Source organism: Mustela nivalis, assembly GCF_964662115.1.
Source record: "Mustela nivalis genome assembly, chromosome: 1".
NCBI lineage: Eukaryota > Metazoa > Chordata > Mammalia > Carnivora > Mustelidae > Mustela > Mustela nivalis.
In genome coordinates this window covers 59,551,338-59,575,725 of record NC_139020.1, presented here as the reverse complement: position 1 = coordinate 59,575,725, position 24,388 = coordinate 59,551,338, and the positions used below count along the sequence as shown (strand labels likewise).

The window sequence follows — 24,388 nt, the reverse complement described above, 5'->3', positions numbered from 1 at the left end:
AAAGGCCAATCCAGGGCGCATGGGTGGCTCAGTGGGTTAAGCCGCTGCCTTCGGCTCAGGTCATGATCCCAGGGTCCTGGGATTGAGTCCCGCATCGGGCTCTCTGCTCAGCGGGGAGCCTGCTTCGCCCTCTATCTCTCTGCCTGCCTCTCTGCCTGCTTGTGATCTCTCTCTCTGTCAAATAAGTAAATAAAATCTTTAATTAAAAAAAAAAAAAAAGGCCAATCCAGCAAGATCTAACAGTCATTTTTCTAAGGCCAAATGTTCACATATATTTTATGCATTCTTAACTTTGCTCGCCCTTTCCCTGAAATTGAAACTCAAAATGTTAGCAAAATGTTAGCAAACACCTTGAGAGTTATAAATACAGCCTCTGCCATTTCTTTTATCAGATACTGACAGAAGCATAAGCAAATATTCTCTTTCCCCACTAACAATACACATACTTACAAATATATCAACATTTATTTTCTTTACAATAGCCCTGAATTGTATACATCTTTCATTTTGGCTTCTTTTGATAGCCAGGTTGACTAGCTATCCACAATTCATGCCTTGTCACTGGAAAAAGCTGCACAGCAGAAACTATATTTTCCAGCTTGGCTTTTTCATCTGGGTGTGGCCAACTAGAAAGAGTGGGGTGACTGCCTCTGAGCCCAGAGTTCACAGTGTGGGTGTGCCTTCTCCACCGTTTCCCCCATGCCAACCCGATGCAGGAAGTTACCAGGCTGGGTGACAGTGAAGTCCCAAGCTGGAAGGAACCGTGCTCTCTGAATTACTAGTGAGTGGAAAAGAGCCACCCTGCCCTCTAATACAATCATCTGCTTTAGACCATACCATGAGAAAAAAGAAACTTCCACTGAGTTTTTGCCATTATGCATTTTTTAGGCCTATTTGTTTCTACAATTAGTGTTACTCTCACTTAAAGGCTAGTATTATTCTAACTCTAATAAAACTCTGCTATTCTGGATGTATTTTCCACTTAAAGAAATTTAGCTTGTTATAAATCTTGGGCAAAGAGCTAAGAAAGAATGGACAGTATCGAAAATTCTCAGTGACAAAATATTTCTAAAACAGACTTTCCTACTGCTTACTCTTCAATGAGTAAATTAAATACTTCATGATGATTTAGATAATGACATTAGAGCAGAGTCAGAGTGTAAAACCTCAGAAGTTTACTATGCTAGCAAGACATACCTGAACAATACCAAGAGTAGCAGATGTAACTGGATCAGAAAAATCACCACCAGGCGGAGAAACCCTGTATTTAAAGGGGAAAAAAAGTCATTAGAGATGTTTAAGAAAAGTAACTGGCATATGAAAATAAAACCTGTTTGAAAGTCAGTATTAATGTAAATAACTTTAGAACTAACCTTTATTTTCTTTTTAAGATTTTATTTACTTATTAGAGAGAGAGAGCCACAGAGCACAAGTGGTCCCTGGTGGGGGATGGAGAGTGTGGGTGTAGAACAGCAGATCCCAGAACCTTGGCATCATGACCTGAGCTGAAGGCAGACACTAAACCAACTGAGACACCCAGGTACCCCTAGAACTAACCTTTAGAACTAAATTTTAGAATAAGAGAAACTTACCTACAAACATTAATAGAAATCAGTACTAAGTTGCAAATAACAATGGTAACTACTGAACACCTTCCAGTACTAGAAATGAGAGAGATAATCAGTTTCATGATTCTAAACAAAAGATGAAACAGGAAGGAAAAAAAAGTTCTAAAAACAAAGTATGGCTTTATGTAGTGATCATAATCTCCACTTTTTTATCCTGATGCAATGTTACCTTAACAGGTCTATAATTTTCTAAGTTATTAAGACATTGTGACTTAAATATGATAAATCAGTTAAGTTGAATAACCAGAACAGGCAGAGAGAACCTAAACATGTACATTGTAAAGAACTCTTTGGGTGACCCTGGAGTGCAATCTTGGTTAAGAACCACTACCCCCAGGGACACCTGGATGACTCAGTGGGTTAAAGCCTCTGCCTTTGGCTCAGGTCATGAGGGGGTCCTGGGATCAAGCCCCACATTGGGCTCTCTGCTCCACAGGGAGCCTGCTTCTCCCTCTCTCTGCCTGCCTCTCTGTCAAAAAAACAAAACAAAACAAAACAAAAAACCAAAAAACAAAAAAAACAACCACTACCCTCAGAGGAAGCTGAACCTTTTCTCTTTAAAATAAATGAATTTTAATTTTTCTTCTGAAAAGTTAGTGATTGAGATGCTTACGCTCCTACAATGCTGACACTTCCTTCCCTTTCAGGATTTCCCAGACATTTCACCCTGCCGGCTCGCTCATAGAAAGAGGCCAGACGGGCACCAAGATATGCAGGATATCCACTATCTGAAAAATCAAAAAAGAAATTTAAGAGAGGTTCAAAGCCAATCCTAAAAATCCTATCAACCTTCTTACATGATAAGCAATACAAAGACTTACCTGCAGGCATTTCAGCTAAGCGGCCCGAGATTTCTCTAAGGGCCTCTGCCCATCTAGAGGTAGAGTCAGCCATCATACTGACGTGATAACCCATGTCACGGAAATATTCTGACAGCGTAATTCCTAAATTGGGAAGAATATTGCAAATTATAGTTTTACAACGAGAATCCTGATTTTGTCACCCTTAAGAAAACTTTACAACAACAAGGACATGAGATAGATTGCTAGGTGTTCACCAAAATCTATTCCCCTCTTCTTTTATGCACACAGTTGAATTATGTTTCCTGGCCTCCTTAATATTTAGATATGACCATGTAGGAGCACCTGGGTGGCTCAGTGGGTTAGAGCCTCTGCCTTCAGTTCAGGTCATGATCCCAGGGTCCTGGGATCCAGCCCCGCATCCGGCTCTCTGCTCGGCAGGAAGCCTGCTTCCTCCTCTCTCTGCCTGCCTCTCTGCCTACTTGTGATCTCTTTTCTGTCAAATAAATAAATAAAATCTATTAAAAAAAAAAAAAAGATATGACCATGTAACTGACCTCGAGCTAACAGAATGAAAGTCAAAGTAATGAGTTCCATCATCAAGCAAGCCACATATCCTTCCATGCTCTTTATTCCTTCTCACTTACTGACATAGAGAGGACTCCCAGGAGCCCTGGAAGTCGTGAGTTAAAAATGAAAGAGTACATTTCAGCCTAGGTCCCAGTCCAGAATGACAGTATGAAAGAAGAGTGAGTCCCCTGACCACTTGAAGAAAACATGTTTTATTGAGCAATGACAAGTTTGGGTTTATTTGTTGCCATAACCTAATCTAATACAATATACATTTTAAAAAGTAGGAAAAGACTTTTTCCTTATTCCTTGTTGAGATAATTAAGCCTGAAATTAATTTCCAACCCCCCAAATAATTAACTTGTTTGGTTATTTTTCAAAAGTTGAAAATGTTATTAACCTGAATAATATTTAATTATCCAGATCATTTTGCTGTGCATTATCAGGTTCCATTTTATTAAATTACTTATAGTAAACCATTTAGAAGAGCCTAACATACAGAAAGAAGTCCCAGGTTCTAGTTTTTGTTCTGTCATCAAATGAAGCTAGCTTCATTTCCCAGTATGGTTTCCTAATCTGTTAAAATGGAGTAGGGGCGCCTTGGTGGCTCAGTGGTTTGGGCTGCTGCCTTCGGCTCGGGTCATGATCTCAGGGTCCTGGGATCAAGCCCCGCATCGGGCTCTCTGCTCCGCGGGAAGCCTGCTTCCCTCTTTCTCTCTCTCTCTGCCTGCCTCTCTGCCTACTTGGGATCTCTGTCAAATAAATAAATAAAATCTTAAAAAAAAAAAATGGAGTAACTCTTGCTCTATCTGTATAAATCAGATGAGATGATACATATAAACATCCTCTGAAAAGTACAATATACTATACAATTAAGATACTAGAAAATTATAGTTGTTACTACACTGTAAGAGTCCCAAAATCTAATGCCCTGATTCATTTTATCAGTAAAGAAACAGAGGCATATATAAGTAAAACAAAATGCACTAAAAAAGTTCAGCACTTTACTATTTATCATATTACATCTTTCAGAATAAGAAATACTGATATCTAAGTCTTCTAAAAAGATGATTCCATGGTCAAAATCTTAAAAAAAAAAAAAAAACTTCTCATTATTGAGGCTTAAAAAAACCACATTGGGGCGCCTGGGTGGCTCAGTGGGTTAAGCCGCTGCCTTCGGCTCGGGTCATGATCCCAGAGTCCTGGGATCGAGTCCCGCATCGGGCTCTCTGCTCAGCCGGGAGCCTGCTTCCCTCTCTCTCTCTCTCTCTCTCTGCCTGCCTCTCTGTCTACTAGTAATCTCTGTCTGTCAAATAAACAAACAAACAAAAAAAAAACCAAAACCCACATCTGTCATCAAATATTCCAATGTGATGATAGGATCAGGTCCTTTCTTACACCAGCATGGCTACATTTTCAGTCTCTGTGATGATGCTCATTAATGCTTGTATTAGAAAGACTTAATGGAAGAGACAGAGACCCATGAGTAAACTTCAAAGGAGTTTCATAGACCTAACGATATCAGTTCCTAACAGTTAAAAAAACAACACCTCAGACAAAATCAAAAGATGAACAAACTGGGAAAACACTGGCAACTCATGACAGATAAAACACTAATTTCAAAGCTTTTATAAATCAGTAAGAAAAAGGAGTCCTATCCAAAAGGAACATGGACAGAAAACAGTTTTCAAATGGTTAATACAGAGAGGAAAAACGCTAGCTCAGGAAAGAAATACAGACTGAACAGGTACCTAATATAAAGCAGGGATAGTAAAATGCAAATTGACAAATCTAGGTGCTGAGAAAATCAGCGTTCACTGCAATATTCCTTCAAATGTCTATGTGTCTGATAATTATTGGTAAAGATATGGAGAAACAACTATTTTTTGCTGTTAACCCTTTTGAAGGGCTATCAAAATCAAAAATCTACATTAGCTGTTGTATGCTTGGCAATTTTACTTCTACAAATTTACCTTACAAAAATGGGCAAAGAAATGTGCATAAAACATGAAAAGAACTATAAAAAAAAACACACATAAAGATGTTTTAGTGATACAAGGTTTGTGATAGCAAAAAAAGATCAATAATCCAAGTGTCTACAGAAAGATGCTGGTTAAATCAGCTATGATGTAGCCATACAGCTGGGATACTGTGCAGCTATTTAAAAGAAGAACTCCTGTCTTAAGATAGATGAATTTGTCACTTTCTCCTTCTCACACAAGTTAATCACCAAACAAGGAGAACAAGAAATATAAATATAAAATTATTGGGCACCTAGGTGGCTCAGTGGGTTAAGCCTCTGCCTTCAGCTCAGGTCATGATCTCAGGGTCCTGGGATCAAGTCCCGCATCGAGCTCTTTGCTCGGCATGGAGCCTGCTTCCTCCTCTCTCTCTCTGCCTGCCTCTCTGCCTACTTGTAATCTCTCTGTGTCAAATAAATAAGTAAAATCTTAAAAAAACAAAAACAAAAAAACCAAAACTCTATTACTAAAAACAAGGGGATACGTTTAGTCCCAAAACACAATCATGAGGAAAGCCACCTAAATGAGGTAAAACCCAAACAAGAATTCACAAGAAGCTGGACATCTCAGATTAAGTCTCTGCAAAACAGGGGCAAAACCAAGAATCCTTTGTCTGGAACACTGCACAAGGGATACAGATTCCTTGGATCCAGTCTGGCATCAAGCAGCAGGGAGATGGTGACAAACAAAATACATGTAGGCACTCCTCTACAGTAAGGAAGAGTAGATGAGGCAGGGTAGAAGAAGGAATTCACTGCTAAGTGACTTTGCAGCCGTAGATTTCTGTGGTAGAAGAGAGGAGCAAAATCACTTACTTACACAACTCCATGCCATTACAAACTTCACAGATTCCCATGAAGGAATCCTGCCATGCCCTCCCATCTTTAAGGTAATAGTTAACAATACACATCAGCACAGGAACTACACAAAAATATAGAAGAAAAAAGACAGAAGAGCAAATGCAATGATGGTCAAAGAACCTGCCAAAGAACCGATGATAGCTGTGGCCACGCTTAATTAATGAAAGAAAATATTAATAATGCATCCTACCACAAAATAAAATCTCAAGAAATATACAGTAAGCTCAGAAAAGAGGTTTCATGAGAAAGCAAAACTCAACAAAGAGCTGGAAGAAAAAATAAAGCCATTACAGAAATGAAGGTTTCATTAGAAGCAAAGCAAATAATAAACCCTGATTATCCTGTGAACAAATGGACAAAAGGCTAAATAAAAAGGATCAGAGAGAAAAGATATGTGTGGAAAATAGACAAAGGAGACCAGTATGTCTAGATAACCATAAGAGAAGAGAAAAAATTTCAGAAACAATTCTTGAAATCTTCCCCCACTGCCAAAACAGACATATTCATTGGTTGAAAAGGTAAGTATGTTTCAGGGAAAATTCACCAAAACTATCAATACTGGCATATATCCTAATAAAGTTATAAAACTTTAAAGAGAAATTCCTTTGGGCAAAAGAAAAATCAGTAACAGAAAAAAAAAAGTTCAGTTTCAAATCTTTACCTGGCATTTTTTTAAAAAAAAAGATTTATTTATTTTGAGAGAGAGAGAGCTCACATGAGTGAGCACACCAGGAGAGGCAGAGGAAAAGGGAGAGAGAATCCCAAGCAGGCTCTGCACTGAGTGTAGAGCCTGATGTGGGGCTCAATCCCACAACCCTGAGAAATTAATCTGAGTCAAAACCAAGAATCCAAGGTCAACTGACTGTACCACCCAGATGCCCCCCTCTCCCTAGCTCTTGTGCTAGAATAAGAGGTCTCAAGGAAACAGATATTGATCCAAAATACTTATACCCAGCCAAACTATTATTAAAATTTAAAGGCAGTGGAGAGGGATCTGACTGGCTCAGCTGGAAGAGTGTGCAAGTCTTGATCTTGGGGTCATTAGTTCAAGCCCCAAATTGGGTGTAGAGATTATTTAAAGAGAAAGGGAAAAAAGAAAGAAAATTTAAAGGCAGTGGAAAAAAAAACTTATGAAGAAAAAAGAATCTATGGAATATATTTTTCCTGAGCCTTTCTTGAAGGAACTTCGTAAAATCAGATTTTAGCCAACCATGAAACGAATGGAGAAACTATAGCTAAAGGACTGCTGTGGAAACTAACTCCATTTTATTCTAGGTTTAAGGCTAATACAAATATTGTATGTAGGGTTACACAACAGAATGTGAATACTATAAATCCTGAAAATGTAGAAATAAGAGTACCAAAATCTGGGACAGAAGTGGGAGCAAAAAGTAATACATAAACAAATGGATTTTCTTATCTTTTATATCCAGCCATCAAGATATAATTCAAAACTGATAATTCAAGTTATAGAGATTCAGATATTTTTGGAGTTAGAGCAATGGTAAAACATGTAATAAAAAAAACAATAGTAGATGTGTCATTTATGGTCATGCTAGCTTTAAACTTATGAACAGATATAAACTGCCTTTTTTTTCTTTAAAGATTTACTTTAGAGAGAGAAACAAGAGGGTGAGTGAGTGGGGGGAGTGGCACAGAGAGGAGAAGAATCCCAAGCTGACTCCCCACCAAGCACAGAGCCCAGCATAAGGCTTGATCCTAGGACCTGAAATCATAACCTGAGCCAAAATCAAGAGCTAGACTCTTAACCAACTGTATCACCCAAGTGCCCCCAGATGTAAACTGCTTTTATTCCAATTCATATACTCACCAGTATAAATAGAAGCTTCTCTAGCAGCAACAGGCATATTGGAGGTATTGGCTACCAAAGCTGTCCTCTTCATAATTGATTCCACCTTACCATCAACTTCCATTGTGAGCTAGAGACAAACAATCTATTTTGATCCTCTAATTTCCAAATAGAATATTTTAGTCCCCCTTTTTTTTTTTTTACAATTTACCCATACTTAATTCATTTTATAATCAGTTTTCCTGAAGTAATATTTCCCATCACTCCAACCCTTTCTCCCTACCTCACTGTGCTGTAAAAAGACAGGCATTATTTCTATTTTATAAATGAAATCTATTATTTTATGGAAGAAGGAATATTAGTTTAGCAACCTAATAGATCATATAAAACTGATATAAAGTTCCCATCCATAAATACTTTGTCTATTTTCTCTCCACAACACCGTGAAAAGAAACTTTAAAGTATCTGACTGAAAAAGTCAAATTCCTTTCCTTGAATATAAAAATTGAATCACAAATATAATTAGAAAATTCCTTAAGAGATCCTTGACAAATGAGAGCCTTGCTCCAGATCCCACACAAAGCTTTATTAATTGCCACTGAAAGTTGATTAGTGGTATTTTTTCTAGAGTAACATGTGAAGCTTTATATATACAAACCTCTGGAAAGTCGCGGAGGACTTCAGACATCTCATTTCCTCGTTCACCACATCCTACATAGATGATCACATCACTGTTGGAATACTTGGATAGGGACTGTGATATCACTGTCTTCCCACAGCCAAAAGCCCCCGGGATTGCAGTAGTTCCTCCCTGTACACATCTAAGCAAAGAAGACAAAGTGGATAACTTTACTTGGTAATAAATACTAACAAATAAAGTAGGTAAGTGACACAGAAATACAAGTTAAGGGAAAAAAAGCACTTTGAAATACTTTCATCTGTATCAATATCTATTTATAACTATATACACAAAGATAGATACAAAGCTACAGATACAAAAATTGCTTCCCCAACTGATAGCTATAACTGCATTTTTTTAATTATCATTAACCATCTCTACCATCTTTAATAGTTAGAAAGTGAGAATATAAGCCAAAACGTACCTGGGAAAAAGGAATACAAAAATAAATAAAACAGTATTAATGATCTTTGGAATGCTTATATAAATTAGTTTATGAAACTACAATATAGGAATTAAAGCTAAAAGACAAATTTAAACTAATTTACTAAGTAGTCTTCTGATGCAAAAAATAAGACCTAAGAAAATCATATCCTGCCGTAAAGGTTAATGAACAAGGACTTGTATTAAGGTGTCACTGTCAATCCCTCTTTATGCATTGCGTAACTATTTATGAAGTACTTCCTAGGCATTAAACTCTGCTTGGAGATACTGGAGAGACACCAGCAAATAAGATAGCCACATTTCTGTCTGCACAAAGCCCACATTCCAGCAGGGTAAAATGAAGAGGCAGCTGGTGATTACAGTGCCATTTAGCAGCTACGTTCGAACTTTCCCTATGCAGTGGTACCAGAGAGTGAATCACCCTTAAGGACAAAGGAAAGTACATGTTGTGGTGTGTATCTGTGTCTGTGTCCGTGTATGTGTGTGTCCATGTGTGTGTGTATGCAGGTACAGCAGGAGGGTGTGGGAAAAAGAAATGAAATGTAATGCTAAGGAAAATGTCTTTGTAATATTGTGTTCTACTATAAAATTCACAGAAACACCATAGCCATAATAATAATGATAGACTGGGACGCCTGGGTGGCTCAGTTGGTTAAGCAGCTGCCTTCAGCTCAGGTCATGATCCCAGCGTGCTGGGATCGAGTCCCACATCAGGCTCCTTGCTCGGCGGGGAGCCTGCTTCTCCCTCTGCCACTGCCTGTCATTCTGTCTGCCTGTGCTCGCTCTCCCCCCCCCCCTCTGATAAATAAAATCTTTAAAAAAAAATAATAATGATAGACTTCTTCAATATAAAACTAATATGCATTAAAGTTTTTTCCCCTTCAAACTTTTCAATGACTTCAATCAACTGAGTCCATCTCTCAAATCACTTTTAACTTGGGCGGGGAGGCAGGGCTGGGTGTGACCCAGTTTGGAAATTCAACAATTCAGTGTGAAAAGTGCTAGCACAGAGAACATCCAAGGTGCTATGGGAGAACACAGCAAGGGATACAAAGTGCGACACTGGATTGGAGTGTGGTTAGGAGATCCTTCCGACAGTAGCTAAGACCTGAAGAGAAACAGAAATTAGCCAGATGAAAAGAAATAATGTTCCAAGCAGAGGAAACAGCATATCCAAAGGCCCAAAGGCAAGAAGGAGCACTGCTTGAGGAACTAAAAGTCCCTCAGGATACCTGGCAGATGATATATAAGGTGCTAGGGCAGTCAAGTGGCTGAGATACTGGAAAGTTAAGTGACAGCCAGATCACAGCTGGTTTTGTAAGGAGTTATGGAGTATTTGTTTGAAAAGCAGTGAAGTGCACTTAGAGGTTTCAAGCAAAACAGTGCAGGACCAGATATGTTTTAGATGGGTCATTACATAATATGGACAATACTTAGAAAGAAGGCAAGACTGAAGAGAAGTATGATTAAAATGTGATTATTGCAAGAATTAGGGTAGAATCCTTTATTAAAATCATGGAGTAGGGATGAAAGATATAGATTTTTAAATGTCCAGGTAATAGACTAAAAGCACTTTTCAATAATTAGGTGTGGGCAGGTAAGAATGATCATTGAGAGGAGTCACAGATTTCACATTTGGCATTTTACCAGATGGATGACAGTGACATTGGTTCCAAGAGACAACAAAAAAAGATGAATAACTTTCAAAGAGTGGTGATTAAGATAATGATTTTAGCTATGAACATACTGACTCTGAGGCACCTCTAAGGCATTCAAAAAGAGAGGTATGAATAGAAGTGAATATTTGAGTGTGGAACTCAGGTGAGATCTGGGAGGAAGATACAGATTTGGAAGTCATCATGTTAATATTTAATATTTAAGTCATGAGTGTGAAAAAACTCTTAATATCAAAATTAAGGGAGAAGGGACCTGAAATAGAGAATAAGAACTTGTGGACAGAAGCTAATAGGAAAAACAAAGAAAGAGGATATTTCAAGGAGAAAGGAGTAGAAAGCAATATCTGAAGTTACAGGAATCAAGGAAATACTAAAGCTTATTTATTGAATTATCAGTACAGGAGTGAATGATATTAGTGAGAGTAGTTTCAACTAGGTGGGCAACATGAATTAGAGTGGGAAAAGTGGAGATGGCCAATTTATTTTTTCAAGAGGTCTTGCTATGAAGATGAGGAGACAAGTAGTGGAAGGTAGAAAGGAGTAAGGGGTGGAAGGTAGACATTTTTTTCATTAGATGGGAAATAAAGGGAAGATAAGCTTGAAGCTTATGTAAAGGGAGATAGCCTAAAGTGAGGTCTCTGAGGAGACATGAGGTAGGATATACTCCAGAAAGAGGAAAGGAAGAAGGAATCAATGGAAGTGCACATTAACTGAAGGAGTTTCAAATGTGATGGCCTCTAAGTTCTCTGTGAAGGCTCTAGCATGATCACTTTTTGCCAAACAAAGAAGGAAGAATGGAGCTGAGGCTTTGACGCAGGTGTAGAGGTCTGAAACAGCTGCCGAGTAGAGGAGGAGAATGGTAAAGAGGGAAATGCCGGACGTGACCCAGCAGTGATGTACTAACTTGCACTGGTTATCTGATTTTCTCAGCAGCCTGTGTGTAGACCTGAGGGAAGGGGATAGCTGGACGGATTCACCGCTGGGAAGCTGCCGGGAGGGATGTTGCTAGGTGTAACAAAAACAAAAGAACAAGAAAATTCAGTATCCCGGCAAATATGCAGAAAATTGACAGACTAGTAAGCTTAAGCTAGATACTGAAGGATATGGAAACAGGAGGTACTGACTAATAAGAAGCCACAGGATCGAAGATTTTAATGAGAAATAGCGAGAATAACTCAAAGTAGGTTTCAAGGGTCAGTGGGATGTATGCGGGTTAGTGATCAAGGTTAAAGGAGTTACTGTACAATGGCTTCAGTCTTTCCTGGGGATTAAATGATAAAGTCATTTGTTGAAAGTAAAGCAGGGTATGGTGAAGCCTGAGAATTAAAAGAGATTTTTAACAGTCGAAGAAAATGGCAAAGTGCAGACGTGAGCAGCATGTAGAGCTCGGTTGATTTTAGAAACCATTGACTTATAGTGAATGATACCAACCTACTCATTCTAGGATAACTTAATAAAGATAGTCATATCTTTGGGCACAGATTTTCTTCTGGAAATTTTATTTTTTCAGAAACTTTCAGGATAAAAAACCTTTCCTTTTGCAACTGTGAAACAATAAATCTTCAATGATTTGACTCTATAACAAGCACTGGCAATATATGAATATATTTAACTAGTTCACTATTATTTCTCTAGATAAATTTATTATAGAATTAGCACAGGAAACCTTTCATCTATAAACCAGTGAAACAATAAACATATATAATCCTGAGGGGAAAAAAACACAGCTCACACTTACGGAAAAAGGGCATCAAGAACCCTTTGGCCAGTCAACAAGGGATGATTAGCTGGCAGCTTCTCAGTGACTGGCCGAACTTGACGTACAGGCCATACTTGTACCATGCTAAACTTTTCCTTTACGCCTTCAAATTCAAGCTCCAAGACAACATCCTATAAAAATAGGGCAGGATGTTAAGTACAGTCAAATATATGAACATTCCTTCCTCTAAAATCAAAGTAATTCCAGATTCCTCTTGGGGGTGGAGAGGTGGTATGTGGAAGTAGAGAAGGAGATCTGTATTTCTTAATGCTCATCGTTATATACAGAGTTCTCATTTTTTTAACCAGGTGCACTTATTACTGTTTCAAGAATTAAAAAACAGGAGTTTTGAGAAAGAGGTATTTCAAGTAACAGAGGAATAGTTAAATTATATGAATATGCACAGGGACAAGTCTTTAAAGATACAGATGACACTCTTGGGACTGGGGAGAAATGAAAACTTTCAGAATTTACTTTGTATGCTTTGTGTGCTAACTCTATTACAATGTTCTTATACTGATTTAATTAAAAATGCTTACCTATTAAGAACCCTAACATATTTAATAAAGTTAAATATTAAATATTTACAAAAGCAAAACGATGAGTAATACTCTAACATTTATGAACACTGGGATGGTTTCAACTATTCAAAAACAATCCCAACATCCAGACTTATAGGTATCAGTAATTTTGTTGATTAGTGAATTTGAATTATCTACCTCAGAGTATTTCATTCCGTGTAGGAGTGTATGAGTCTCAAAGCTAGTGAGTCAAGTTGGCTGATGGCCCAGAATCCCAATCATTACTTAACTCTTTTGCTCTAAATATTTTGTAGAGAACAGACTTATTCTCATGGAATGATTAGAAAAATATTCTTTTATCACATTTTGTTGGGAACAGATTATTTGTTATAATGTTCTCCTTAATAAAGTTATCTTCATACCCACAAAGACTATTGTCTGTTTACTGTATTTGATATGATATGACTATCAATAACATTCAAGGACTAAGTTTTAAATAGCTCATCCAGAGTCAGAATTCATATAATCTGTCATACAGTTTACTGTATAAATATATACTGACAGTTAAAAGCAAAGTAAGTCTATTCTATGCCTAAAAGATCAGGTTTTAAGTAATGTAGCATAAGTTACGAAACGTTACACTACATATTGCTTTTCCTTAAAAAAAAAAAAAAAAACAAAAAAAAAACGGGGCGCCTGGGTGGTTCAGTGGGGTAAGCCACTGCCTTTGGCTCAGGTCATGACCTCAGGGTCCTGGGATCGAGTCCCACATGGGGCTCCTTCCTCAGCAAGGAGCTTGCTTCCCTCTCTCTCTCTGCCTGCCTCTCTGTCTACCTATGATCTCTCTCTGTCAAATAAATAAATAAAATCTTAAAAAAAAAAACAAAAAAAACACAAAACCACAAAACTCAGTATGTTCTGCTTTTTGTATTCCCAAGCCCAAGTTTAAAAATAAAATCATAAAAAAATCTTTAAAAATTATAGGAATTATTTACAGGGAACATCAGGTGTTGGCAAGGATGTAGAGAAAGGGGAGCCCTCTTGCCCTGTTAGTGGGTATGTAAATTTGTGGTGCAGCTATGCTGGAACCACATTTTGAGGAAAACAGGTTCCTCAAAAAGTTAAAAATATAACTACCCTACAACTCAGCAATTTCACTGTAGGTAATTACCCCAAAGATACAGAAATATGATTCAAAGGGATACATGCACCCCAATGTTTATGGCAGCATTATCAACAATAGTCAAACCATGAAAAGAGCCCAAATACCCATCCATTCATCAGTAGATGGATATTTGGGCTCTTTTGATATATATATATATATTATATATATATACATGTATGTATGGAGGAATATTACTCAGCCATAGATAAAGAATGAAATCTTGGGCGCCTGGGTGGCTCAGTGGGTTAAGCCGCTGCCTTCGGCTCAGGTCATGGTCTCAGGGTCCTGGGATCGAGTCCCGCATCAGGCTCTTTGCTCAGCGGGGAGCCTGCTTCCTCCTCTCTCTTTCTCTGCCTGCCTCTCTGTCTACTTGTGATCTCTCTCTGTCAAATAAATAAATAAAATCTTAAAAAAAAAAAAAAAAAGAATGAAATCTTGCCATCTGCAACAATGTGGATGGACCTAGAGAGTATTATGCTAAAAGTGAAATAAGTCAGTCAAAGACAAATAGCACAGGATTTCACTTGTATGTGGAATTTAAGAAAAATAGATGAACACGGGGCGGGGAAGAGAGGCAACCATAAAACAAACTTTTAACTGTAGAGGCAAACTGAGAGTTACTGGGTTGGGGAGAGGGATGGGCTAAATGGATGATGGGTATTAAAGAGGCCCCTTGCAGGGGCACCTGGGTGACTCAGTCCTTAAGGGTCTGCCTTTAGCTCAGGTCATGATCCCAGAGCCCTGGGACTGAGCCCCGTATCAGGCTCCCCACTCGGTGGGAAGCCTGCTTCTCCCTTTCTCACTCCCCCTGCTTGTGTTCCCTCCATTGCTGTCTCTCTTCTCGATTAATAAATAAATAAAATCTTAAAAAAAAAAAGAGGCCACCTGTTGTGATGAGCACTGGATGTTATATGTAACTGATGAATCACTAAATTCTACACCTGCAACTACTATTATTACATTGTATGTTAACAGGAATTTGAATTAAAACTTGAAAAAAAAATGAGTAAGTGAATCTAACATATAACATGATGACTGTAGTTCACTGTATTGTATTACATACTTAAAAGCTGCTAACAGAGTAGATCTTAAATGTTCTCACCACACCTACACACACACATTAAGCACCCAAAGTGCTCTGATGAAGTACTAACTAACCCTATTGTGGTAATCATTTTGCAATGATAAGGGTACCAAATCATCATGGTTAAAAAAAAAATATATATGGGAGCTATTTAAAACCTACACATTAAGTATCAATTCTATGACTATTTAGGACACTAAAATGGGACAGTTATCAGGTAGCGCCACACTTTACATAATAAAGTTTAGATCAAGTTTACATAATAAAGATAAATAAAGTTTACTTAAAGTTTACATAATACTTACTGAGGTATCGTAATTTCCAGGTGGAGCAATGTAAGTTACAGTTCCTCTGTTTCGTGGGGGTAACATGATTTTGTGTTTGATGAGTGAGTTCTCATTGACAATTCCATAAATATCTCCACCAGTGATGTGACTACCAACCTAGAGAGCAAGTACATTTGCTGTTTAATGTTCAAATAAACATCAAGCTGTTTAATGTTTAAATAAATGCCAAGTAGATTCATCCTTGCTGCCATTATTTAAATCATCTGCCTCACTTATCAATAAAACACATTAGTTCTATAATTCTTCTAGCAGATTTAAAGAAAAATTTAAACTATGCTTCTGTGGTCTATTTTTATTTGATAAAGTACAAAATAGTTCACTAAACATCTATTTCACATTCTTTCACCAACTTTAGAAATCTTGGTTAAAAAGACATACCCGTAGGTTTTTGCAAGGTGTAAAATCCCATTTGACATCTCTGCTGAGAGCGGACACATTTACTCCTCTGGGAATGTAGATACTTTGAGTCTGACTGCTGATATCTGACAAAGGTCTCTGAATACCATCAAAAATAGCTCCCATGATGCCAGGCCCAAGCTCTACTGAGAGAGGTTTACCAGTGCGGAGTACAGGATCTCCAACAGATACACCAGCTAGAAACAGTAGTTGAGGAAAACTCATTATGAAAGTTTAGAAACCCTATAAGAAGGAAATACCACAGTTGGAAGAGGAGATGATACTTAAGGAGCTAAAACAGAAATTCTCAAACTTCCTTAATTTGCAACATCCTCGGTGTTTCAGTAACTTTTTCACAGCAGCCTATGACAAAATATATATTTAATAATTCCATTTATTAAATAGTTCTATCCAACCAACTTAACAAATATGTATGTCCTAACAACTGAGTGTCACTTTAAGAGAAAAATATATAGAGATTGAAAGAAAAAAATGGCATTTTAATTTCATTTTTAAATAACATCACTTCTTCAAATGTACTGTAAAATTTTCAAACATTAGAATCAGACAAATACCTGTTCCACATTCATTTTTGTATGATACCTGCTTTTCAGCATAACAATCACCACTCAGTTTTGCAAAGATATGACATCATTGACAAGAATATAGTATAGTAGAATAATGAAAGTGTCTATTAACTGAAGTTACTGGTTCACATGATGTCTGACAGTATGTCTAATATTCTGATGTTAACCTCAAAAATTTTAAATATCCTGGCACGTCACCTGAGTTTGCAGCAGCTGCTCAGTGTGCCTTCTGCACAGTTTGGGAACCACAGAGCTAAGCACAGAAGCAATACCTAGTGAATACATTGTTTCAACTATACTACTAAGGAATATCAGTCCCACAGAAAGGATATTAGTACCTGAGCAAAATCTTAAAATCTTAAAAATTAATAAGTGATTTTGAAAAGGAAAAGAATAAAACCTGCAAATAAGCACACCGAAATCATGTTGTTCACATACTTGTTGATTGATAGAGGAGTAAAATCAGTACAACTTTTACTGACAGCAACTCACCAAAATCTATCAAAATTTAAAACACATAACCTTGACCCAGGGGCACCTGGGTGTCTCAGTGGGTTAAGCCTCTGCCTTCGGCTCAGGTCATGATCTCGGGGTTGTGGGATCGAGCCCCGCATTGGGCTCTCTGCTCATCAAGGAGCCTGTTTCCACCCCCTTCCCTTCCACTGCCTGCCTCTGCCTACTTGTGATCTCTATCAAAAAAAAAAAAAACCAAAACTTAAAAAAAAAAAACAAACCTTGACCCAAGAATCAAACTCCCATGACTTTGTACTATAATTACACTATAACACTGTTTATAACATATGTAGACTAGACACAACCAAAATTTTTATCATTAAAGAGATTAATAAATAATGGTATATTCATATGATGGAACTCTATGTAGCTTTTAAAACAAAATAGAGGATTTTCAATTAATTGCTCTAGAAAGATCTCCAAAATGTATTTTTTTTAAAGATTTTATTTATTTATGGGGCGCCTGGGTGACTCAGTGGTTTGGGCTGCTGCCTTCGGCTCGGGTCATGATCTCAGGGTCCGGGGATCGAGCCCCACATCGGGCTCCCCGCTCCGCGGGAAGCCTGCTTCCCTCTCTCTCTCTCTGCCTGCCTCTCTGCCTACTTGTGATCTCTGTCAAATAAATAAATAAAATCTTAAAAAAAAAAAAAAAGATTTTATTTATTTATTTGTCAGAGAGAGAGAAAGAGAGAGAGAGCGAGCGAGCACGAACAAGTGGGCAGAGTGGCAGGCAGAGGCGGAGAGAAGCAGGCTCCCTGCTGAGCAGGGAGCCCGATGCAGGACTCGATCCCAGGACCCTGGGATCATGACCTGAGCCCAAGGCAGCGGCTTAACTGACTGAGCCACCCAGGCATCCCTGCAAAATGTATTTTCATTTCCAGTATGAAACTTTTCCTTTTTTTTCTTTTTTAAAGATTTTATTTATTTATTTGAGAGAGAGTGAGAGTGGGAGAGAGAACATGAGTGGGATGAAAGGCAGAGGGAAAAGCAGACTCCCTGCCAAGCAGGGAACCCAATGTGGGGCTCAATTCTGGAACTCTGGGATCATGACTTGAGCCTAAGGCAGAACCTCAACTGACTGAGCTACCCAGGCGCCCCCAATACGAAACTTTTCAAACCTAGAGCAAAGTTGAAAGAATTTTACAGTGAATTCTTTTATCTACCAGTTAGATCTTACCATTAACATTTTCCTATACTTTATCACATCCCTATCCATCTTCCATAATAGATGTATTTTTAAGTAAAAAAAGCAAAGTGTAGAACGGCATATGATATGTGGTCTTTTGGGGAAAAAAGGTTAGAAAAAAACACATTTATATTGGTTCATATATGCAATTAACAAACTAGAAGGATATACAATAAAAGGAATTGATAAAAATGGCTGCATGCGTGTTTGGAAAACTGGTCAGATATAGGATGACAAAGGTGGAAAGGGCTGTCACTGTATACATGTTCATTTGTTTTTAAGTCTTCAAACCACGTAAAAGATTGAAATATAAAGCTAACATTAGATTAAAAAAAACCTTTAAAAATTTCTTTTAATTAGTCATGATTTCATAGCTACAAAGACTTCTAATTTTATTTAAATTTTCAGATAATTTTATTTTGATTTAGCACCCCACCACTCACACAGCGAGAACAGCTACCTGAAAAAACGTATTTTAGTATGGCAAAAAAGTTCTATCAAGTAAAGCTTAATTAAATAGCCAAAGAACCAATGCCGCCCCTGTATTTATAGCAACATTATTTACAACAGCCAAGATAGGTAAGTATCCTAAGTGTCCACGGATAGATTAATGGATATAAATGATGTGTGTTTGTGTGTATAAAGAATATTATGGCATGTGTATACAGAGAGAATACAGAGATGTGGAGATGTGTATATAGAGAGAATATATTGTGTATTATGTTTCATTTTGTGTGTATGTATACACACACACACACACACACACACACACTATATTACACAATAAAATATTACTCAGCCACAAAAAAATAATGAAATCTTGCCATTTGCGACAACATGGGTGGACCTAGAAGGTCCATGAAGTTAAGTCAGAGAAAAATGAAGTAAAACATGAAGTAAGACAGAGAAAAATAGAGAAAAACAAATACAATATAATTTAACTTATGTGTGGAATCTAGAAAACAAAACAAATGAAAACACAGAAACAGAAACAGAGACAAATTCATTAAATACGGAGAACAACCTAGTGGTTGCCAGAGATGAGAAGGTTGGGTAGATGGGCAAAATAGGTGAAGGATATTAAGAGGTACAAACTTCCAGTTATAAAATAATCATGGGGATAAAAAGGTACAGCATGGGGAATATAGCCAATAATATTATAATAACTTTGTCCAGTAACAGATGAGAACTACACTTATCATGGTGAGCATTTCATAAAGAATGTTAACTGTCAAATCCCTATGTTATACACCTGAAACTAGTATTATATTGTATGCCAACTCTACTTCAATAAAAAAATTTCAAATAATAGTAATAAATAAGAAGAATTAACGCTGATCCTGAAAATCAATTTAAGTAAAATATGTAAGTGAAGTTAAAAAAAAGCGGTTCCTCTTCACAAAGCCTAACACGTTATCTCTTTTTCATAGAAAACTAAAAATAAATACTTTGTTTAAAAGCCAAAAGTATGATAATCAAACAAGTAGTAAAGATTCCCTAGTGCTAAAGTTATAATGCAACATGTCATCCAGCATTTATTAGGATAAGATAGAGTAGTGACTTATTCATAAAATTTTCTATTTTAAACAGAAATCATGATCAGAGAATTTTAACCATAAAAATAGATGTTGTTATTGTTTATGCCTTCCTCTACAGTATGTTACTCTTAAGAAAAACTGTAATTGGTTTCCCGTAAAGTTTGTGAACTACCAAAATATAAAGGGCAATAAAAGTTCAGAAGACAATACTAACTGCTTAAAATAAGATCAGTAATTCCTAGTACCTTTCTTCAAATTCTTGTATAAATCAGGTTTCTTTACAACACCAAGATTTCATGCTTTTGATGTGACTGCTTGTTGCTGCTTCCACCTTTGCCATAAATCCTTAAATTCGGACTTGTAGAAAGTGACAAGAAATTGAACCAAAAAGGATACAAGTTTCTTCATACACCTGGATAGTAGCCATGTCACCCTCCAATCGGATAATCTCTCCAACCAGCTCACTGTGGCCCACTCTCACCAGCTCATACATGGCCGCACCTGCCATGTCACAGGCTGTGACCACTGAAAAGAACAAATGAGTAGTTGGTAACTTAAGATTCTGTGAACAGTTACAGGTAACTGAAATATCTGATCAATCCAGTAACACACCTCTCTCACACATTAAGAAAAATAAAACACCTGCTATGAAACATACATACAGTTTCACAAAAATATGCATTTTTAGCAGATGATATACAGGTAAACAAAAGAAATCTGTTAGGCTAAAGCTTATTCATTTCATTTACATAATACACATGAAAATTATTTTCAAAAATTCTGAAGTTCTATATGGCAAACCCTTACCTAGCAGCACTGAGACAAAATTTTGACCAACTGAAGTTGCTATAAAGCATGAAATGATGGATTTGGGAACAATAAAAAAATTTTTAAACCAAAGTTAGAACAAGAACTTTAGCAAGTAGCATGGTAAAATGCAACACAATTATCAGTTCGCTGTGTTGTCACCATTCCTTTGAGAAACAATATATAAAATAACATCTTTATTTTCATTTCTTTTTTTTTTTTTTTTTAAAGATTTTATTTATTTATTTGACAGAGAGAAATCACAAGTAGGCAGAGAGGCAGGCAGAGAGAGAGAGAGGAGGAAGCAGGCTCCATGCTGAGCAGAGAGCCCGATGCGGGACTCGATCCCAGGACCCTGAGATCATGACCTGAGCCGAAGGCAGCGGCTTAACCACTGAGCCACCCAGGCGCCCCTTTATTTTCATTTCTAACACTTCATATTACTGGTTCTTAAAACTCTTCTGGGACAAGGACACCTTTGATAAACTAATGACAGCTCTACCTAGAAAAACTCACATATACATCAAAAAAATTTTTTTCAGGGGCACTGAGCTGGCTCAGTTGGCACAGCATGCAACTCCTGATGTCAGGATTGTGAGTTCAAGCCCCACAATGGGTATAGAGATTATCTAAGATATAAAATCTTTAAAAAATAATAATATTTTTCATAGATCTTTCATCCCTTCAAAGGATGTTTATAATCAGTCATCACCAGTGGGTGAAGTTCCAATTAATAAGTATAACTGTATTTTTAGTATTTAGTCTTCTGATACAATTAATTAGAACTATGTATTAGCTAATATTCAAGTGGAAACCGTTAAAGTATTAATACTTAATTAACTTGGATTAGAACAATAAAGATTTGTTAATTTCATAATATTTAACTCTATAACTACTATGTAAGAATAATTAGGATGAACTGAAATGATATAGACAATTAAAATGTTATTTTATTATTCGTTTAAGGAGGGAGGGGAGAGGAAGAGAGAGAATCTTAAGCAGGCTCCACAACTAGCATGAAGCCCAACTCTGTGGGCTTGATCTCACAACCCTGAGATTGTGACCTCAGCCGAAATCAGAGTCTGACCCTTAACCAACTGAGCCACCCTGGTGCCCCTAAAATTTTAAATCATATTTCATAAACCCCAAAGTATGCCATTTCTCTACCATTTTATTTAGTACTTAAGAATAATAAAGAGGTTCCAGGAGTAGTTTACTCTAAGTTTCAGAAAAGTATTTTGACCTAAACTCTTTTGTTGGTGTTCTTTTTTCTCCCCTCACCCCAAGATTTTAGTATATTTGACAGAGAGAGAGAGAGAACACAAGCAGGGGGAGTGGGAGAGGGAGAAGCAGCCCGATGAGGGGCTCAATCTCAGGACCCTGGGATCATGACCTGATCCAAAGGTAGACACTTAACGACTGAGACATCCAGGCGCCCCTGACGGTGTTCTTTTTTTTGTCTCTTCCCTAAAGGTTCTTGAGTGTTGCCTGACTTTCCCAAAGACCCTTCTGATCATGAAGAGGAAACCTGTTGGCAAGAGACTGAAGACAGTGAAAAGTATTTTTGCCGATGAGTTCACGCTCAAGACACCATGTTCTAAGCTGTAGAAGCTTCATAGGGAGAAATAAACACTGTGACTGACTTCATGTGCACAAAAACTAAAAAGGGGTCATCACCTGTACTGTGATTAAAACAAAAAAGCCTATAGCATGAGGTTTATAAAAAGACATAAGGGGTGCCTGGGTGGCTCAGTGGGTTAAGCCGCTGCCTTCGGCTCAGGTCATGATCTCAGGGATCTCTGCTCAGCAGGGAGCCTGCTTCCCTCTCTCTCTCTCTGCCTGCCTATCTGTCTACTGTGAATTCTCTCTGTCAAATAAATAAATAAAATCTTAAAAAAAAAAAAAAAGACATAAGGAAAAATATTCATGGCACTAAGGACTATAAATCAATGAGTGGTTTACCTATGGAAAACCAGTGAATCATATTTTGTAGTTGAAGTAAAATGAATATTAGAATGAGATTTATCTTTTAAAATGCAGTACCCCAAGTTCTGGGAGAATAAACAAAGTTTTTAAACTGCTTTCTATTTTTTTCACATCATAAAACCTCTTTCCCACAGATAGCTAGTTATGCGATATCTGACATAAATATTCAGAAGGATTCATATATGCAAGGAGCCAAGGATATTGTTGAGAAAAGCTCTGAAAAAAATTATTTAAGTTCAAACCACATAAACATATATTTACTGAATGCCTATTATCTGCAAGGTATTACATACTAAAAGCTATATAGACCACAGATTCAACAAAAAAACAGACATATCTAAAACTCTGAACTTCAATTATACACTTCCATAATAAATAGGATATTACAAATTAGCATCCAATTAAGATAACGAATGCAAGAGAAGCTCTTATGATGGAGGTATTAACTCAGTCTTATAGCAACTATGAAATCTTTTAGGGACAAAAAGACATATGGGTGAACAGAAACCTATATATTTTACCTAATACACCTCAAAAAGACATTAATTGAAGTTAGGAATCTTCTTTACTATTGAGATTATGACATATTACTTACCAGGTCCTGAGACCCCATGCACATAACCAAACGTGCTTTCTTTATCTTCATCAAGTATTTTGGGTAGCTTGGAGAAATCCATCATGTTAATTTACCTATGGTTAAAAAATAAAATGTTATAACCACAAACCCTAAAGCAAAAGAATTGACATAAGTAGTCAACTCTAAACTATTACCACTTCTTTAGAGTAAAATATGAAATTCTAAAATAGTTAAAAGTACCTCATTCCTGAATGGTCTACAGTTATTAAAATTCAAAATTACATATTCTTATGCAATGTATCCCATAGAAAATACCAAGGAACATAATAAACCATGTGAAGTCTCTCCAATGGTTTATCCAGCCCTACATCCTGTCCTCCCTACCATTACCATTCTAACCACCTCTCCAGCTATTCTTCTCCATAATCATTCTGCATACACATACTGAACTCTTTGTCAATTCTCAAAGACACGTGCATTCTGCCCCAGGATCTTTGTACTTGTCCCCATGCCTGGAGTACTCTTCTCCTAGATAGCCACCCCCATCTCTCTTTCATGTCTTTGCTTAATGTCCCCTTCTCTGAGGTGCTTCTCTGGCCATCTATATTGCAACACACCTCTCTTCTTTCCTGCTTTATTTTCACCATCTGACAAATTAAATCTTACCATGAATGTATTTTAATGTATTACCTGTCTTTATAACTTTTCTGACAAACTATATCTTACAATAAAAATTTTTTAATGTAATATCTTTATTTTTTTTCTGAAAGCAATTTCCCTTTTCCTTCCTCTTTTTTTTAAAAGCAGATCACAGAACAGTTTAAGAAATTCAGTTCAACTTCTTTACTTTGTAGGTGTGCAATCTCAAAAACCCAAAGAATGAACTGTTCAAGAACAAACAGAAAACTGATTGCAGATCCCAAAGCATAAAGTTTATTTTTGATTGCTGGTATAACTTAATAATTACTGTCAATTTAATAAGGGAGATAAAATACATGTACATATAAAAAGCTCATAATGCCCCAAACAACCATAAAGGGTAAAAGATCAATAAATATTTGAGTACCAAATAATACACACTTATTTACTAAAATTACAAAGATTAGAATGTTTAGGGAAGAATTCTTGAAGGTCAGACAGAATTAGCACAAACTAAGAAAAGGAGGACAGCAAAGGCATTCCAAGTGGGGTAAATAACAAGAACAAAACAACAGAAATAAATTTCTTTTAAGATTTTATTTATTTATTTGACAGAGATCACAAGTAGGCAGAGAGGCAGGTAGAGAGAGAGGAGGAAGCAGGCTCCCCGCTGAGCGGAGAGCCCAATGCAGGGCTCCATCCCAGGACCATGGGATCATGACCTGAGCTGAAGGCAAAGGCTTTAACCCACTGAGCCACCCAGGTGCCCCAAGAATGGAAATAAAATTTGCAGGA

The 24,388-nt window shown here is 37.1% G+C and overlaps 1 protein-coding gene across 7 annotated transcripts in view; it reads right to left on the bottom strand.

Annotated features, from left to right (window-relative positions):
* Positions 1-24,388, bottom strand: part of ATP6V1A (ATPase H+ transporting V1 subunit A) — a 63,174-nt gene that overhangs the window by 11,870 nt on the left and 26,916 nt on the right. For all 7 annotated transcript variants that reach the window (XM_082739940.1, XM_082739939.1, XM_082739942.1 and 4 more), the window contains 10 exons: positions 22,973-23,067; positions 19,981-20,109; positions 15,743-15,957; positions 15,323-15,460; positions 12,227-12,378; positions 8,348-8,510; positions 7,711-7,819; positions 2,450-2,572; positions 2,242-2,356; positions 1,198-1,261 (listed from right to left, as the gene is read on the bottom strand). In XM_082739940.1, coding sequence (XP_082596066.1) covers positions 1,198-1,261; positions 2,242-2,356; positions 2,450-2,572; positions 7,711-7,819; positions 8,348-8,510; positions 12,227-12,378; positions 15,323-15,460; positions 15,743-15,957; positions 19,981-20,109; positions 22,973-23,057 — 1,293 coding nt within the window. In that variant the 5' untranslated portion in view covers positions 23,058-23,067. The remainder of the gene's footprint in view (positions 1-1,197; positions 1,262-2,241; positions 2,357-2,449; positions 2,573-7,710; positions 7,820-8,347; positions 8,511-12,226; positions 12,379-15,322; positions 15,461-15,742; positions 15,958-19,980; positions 20,110-22,972; positions 23,068-24,388) is intronic.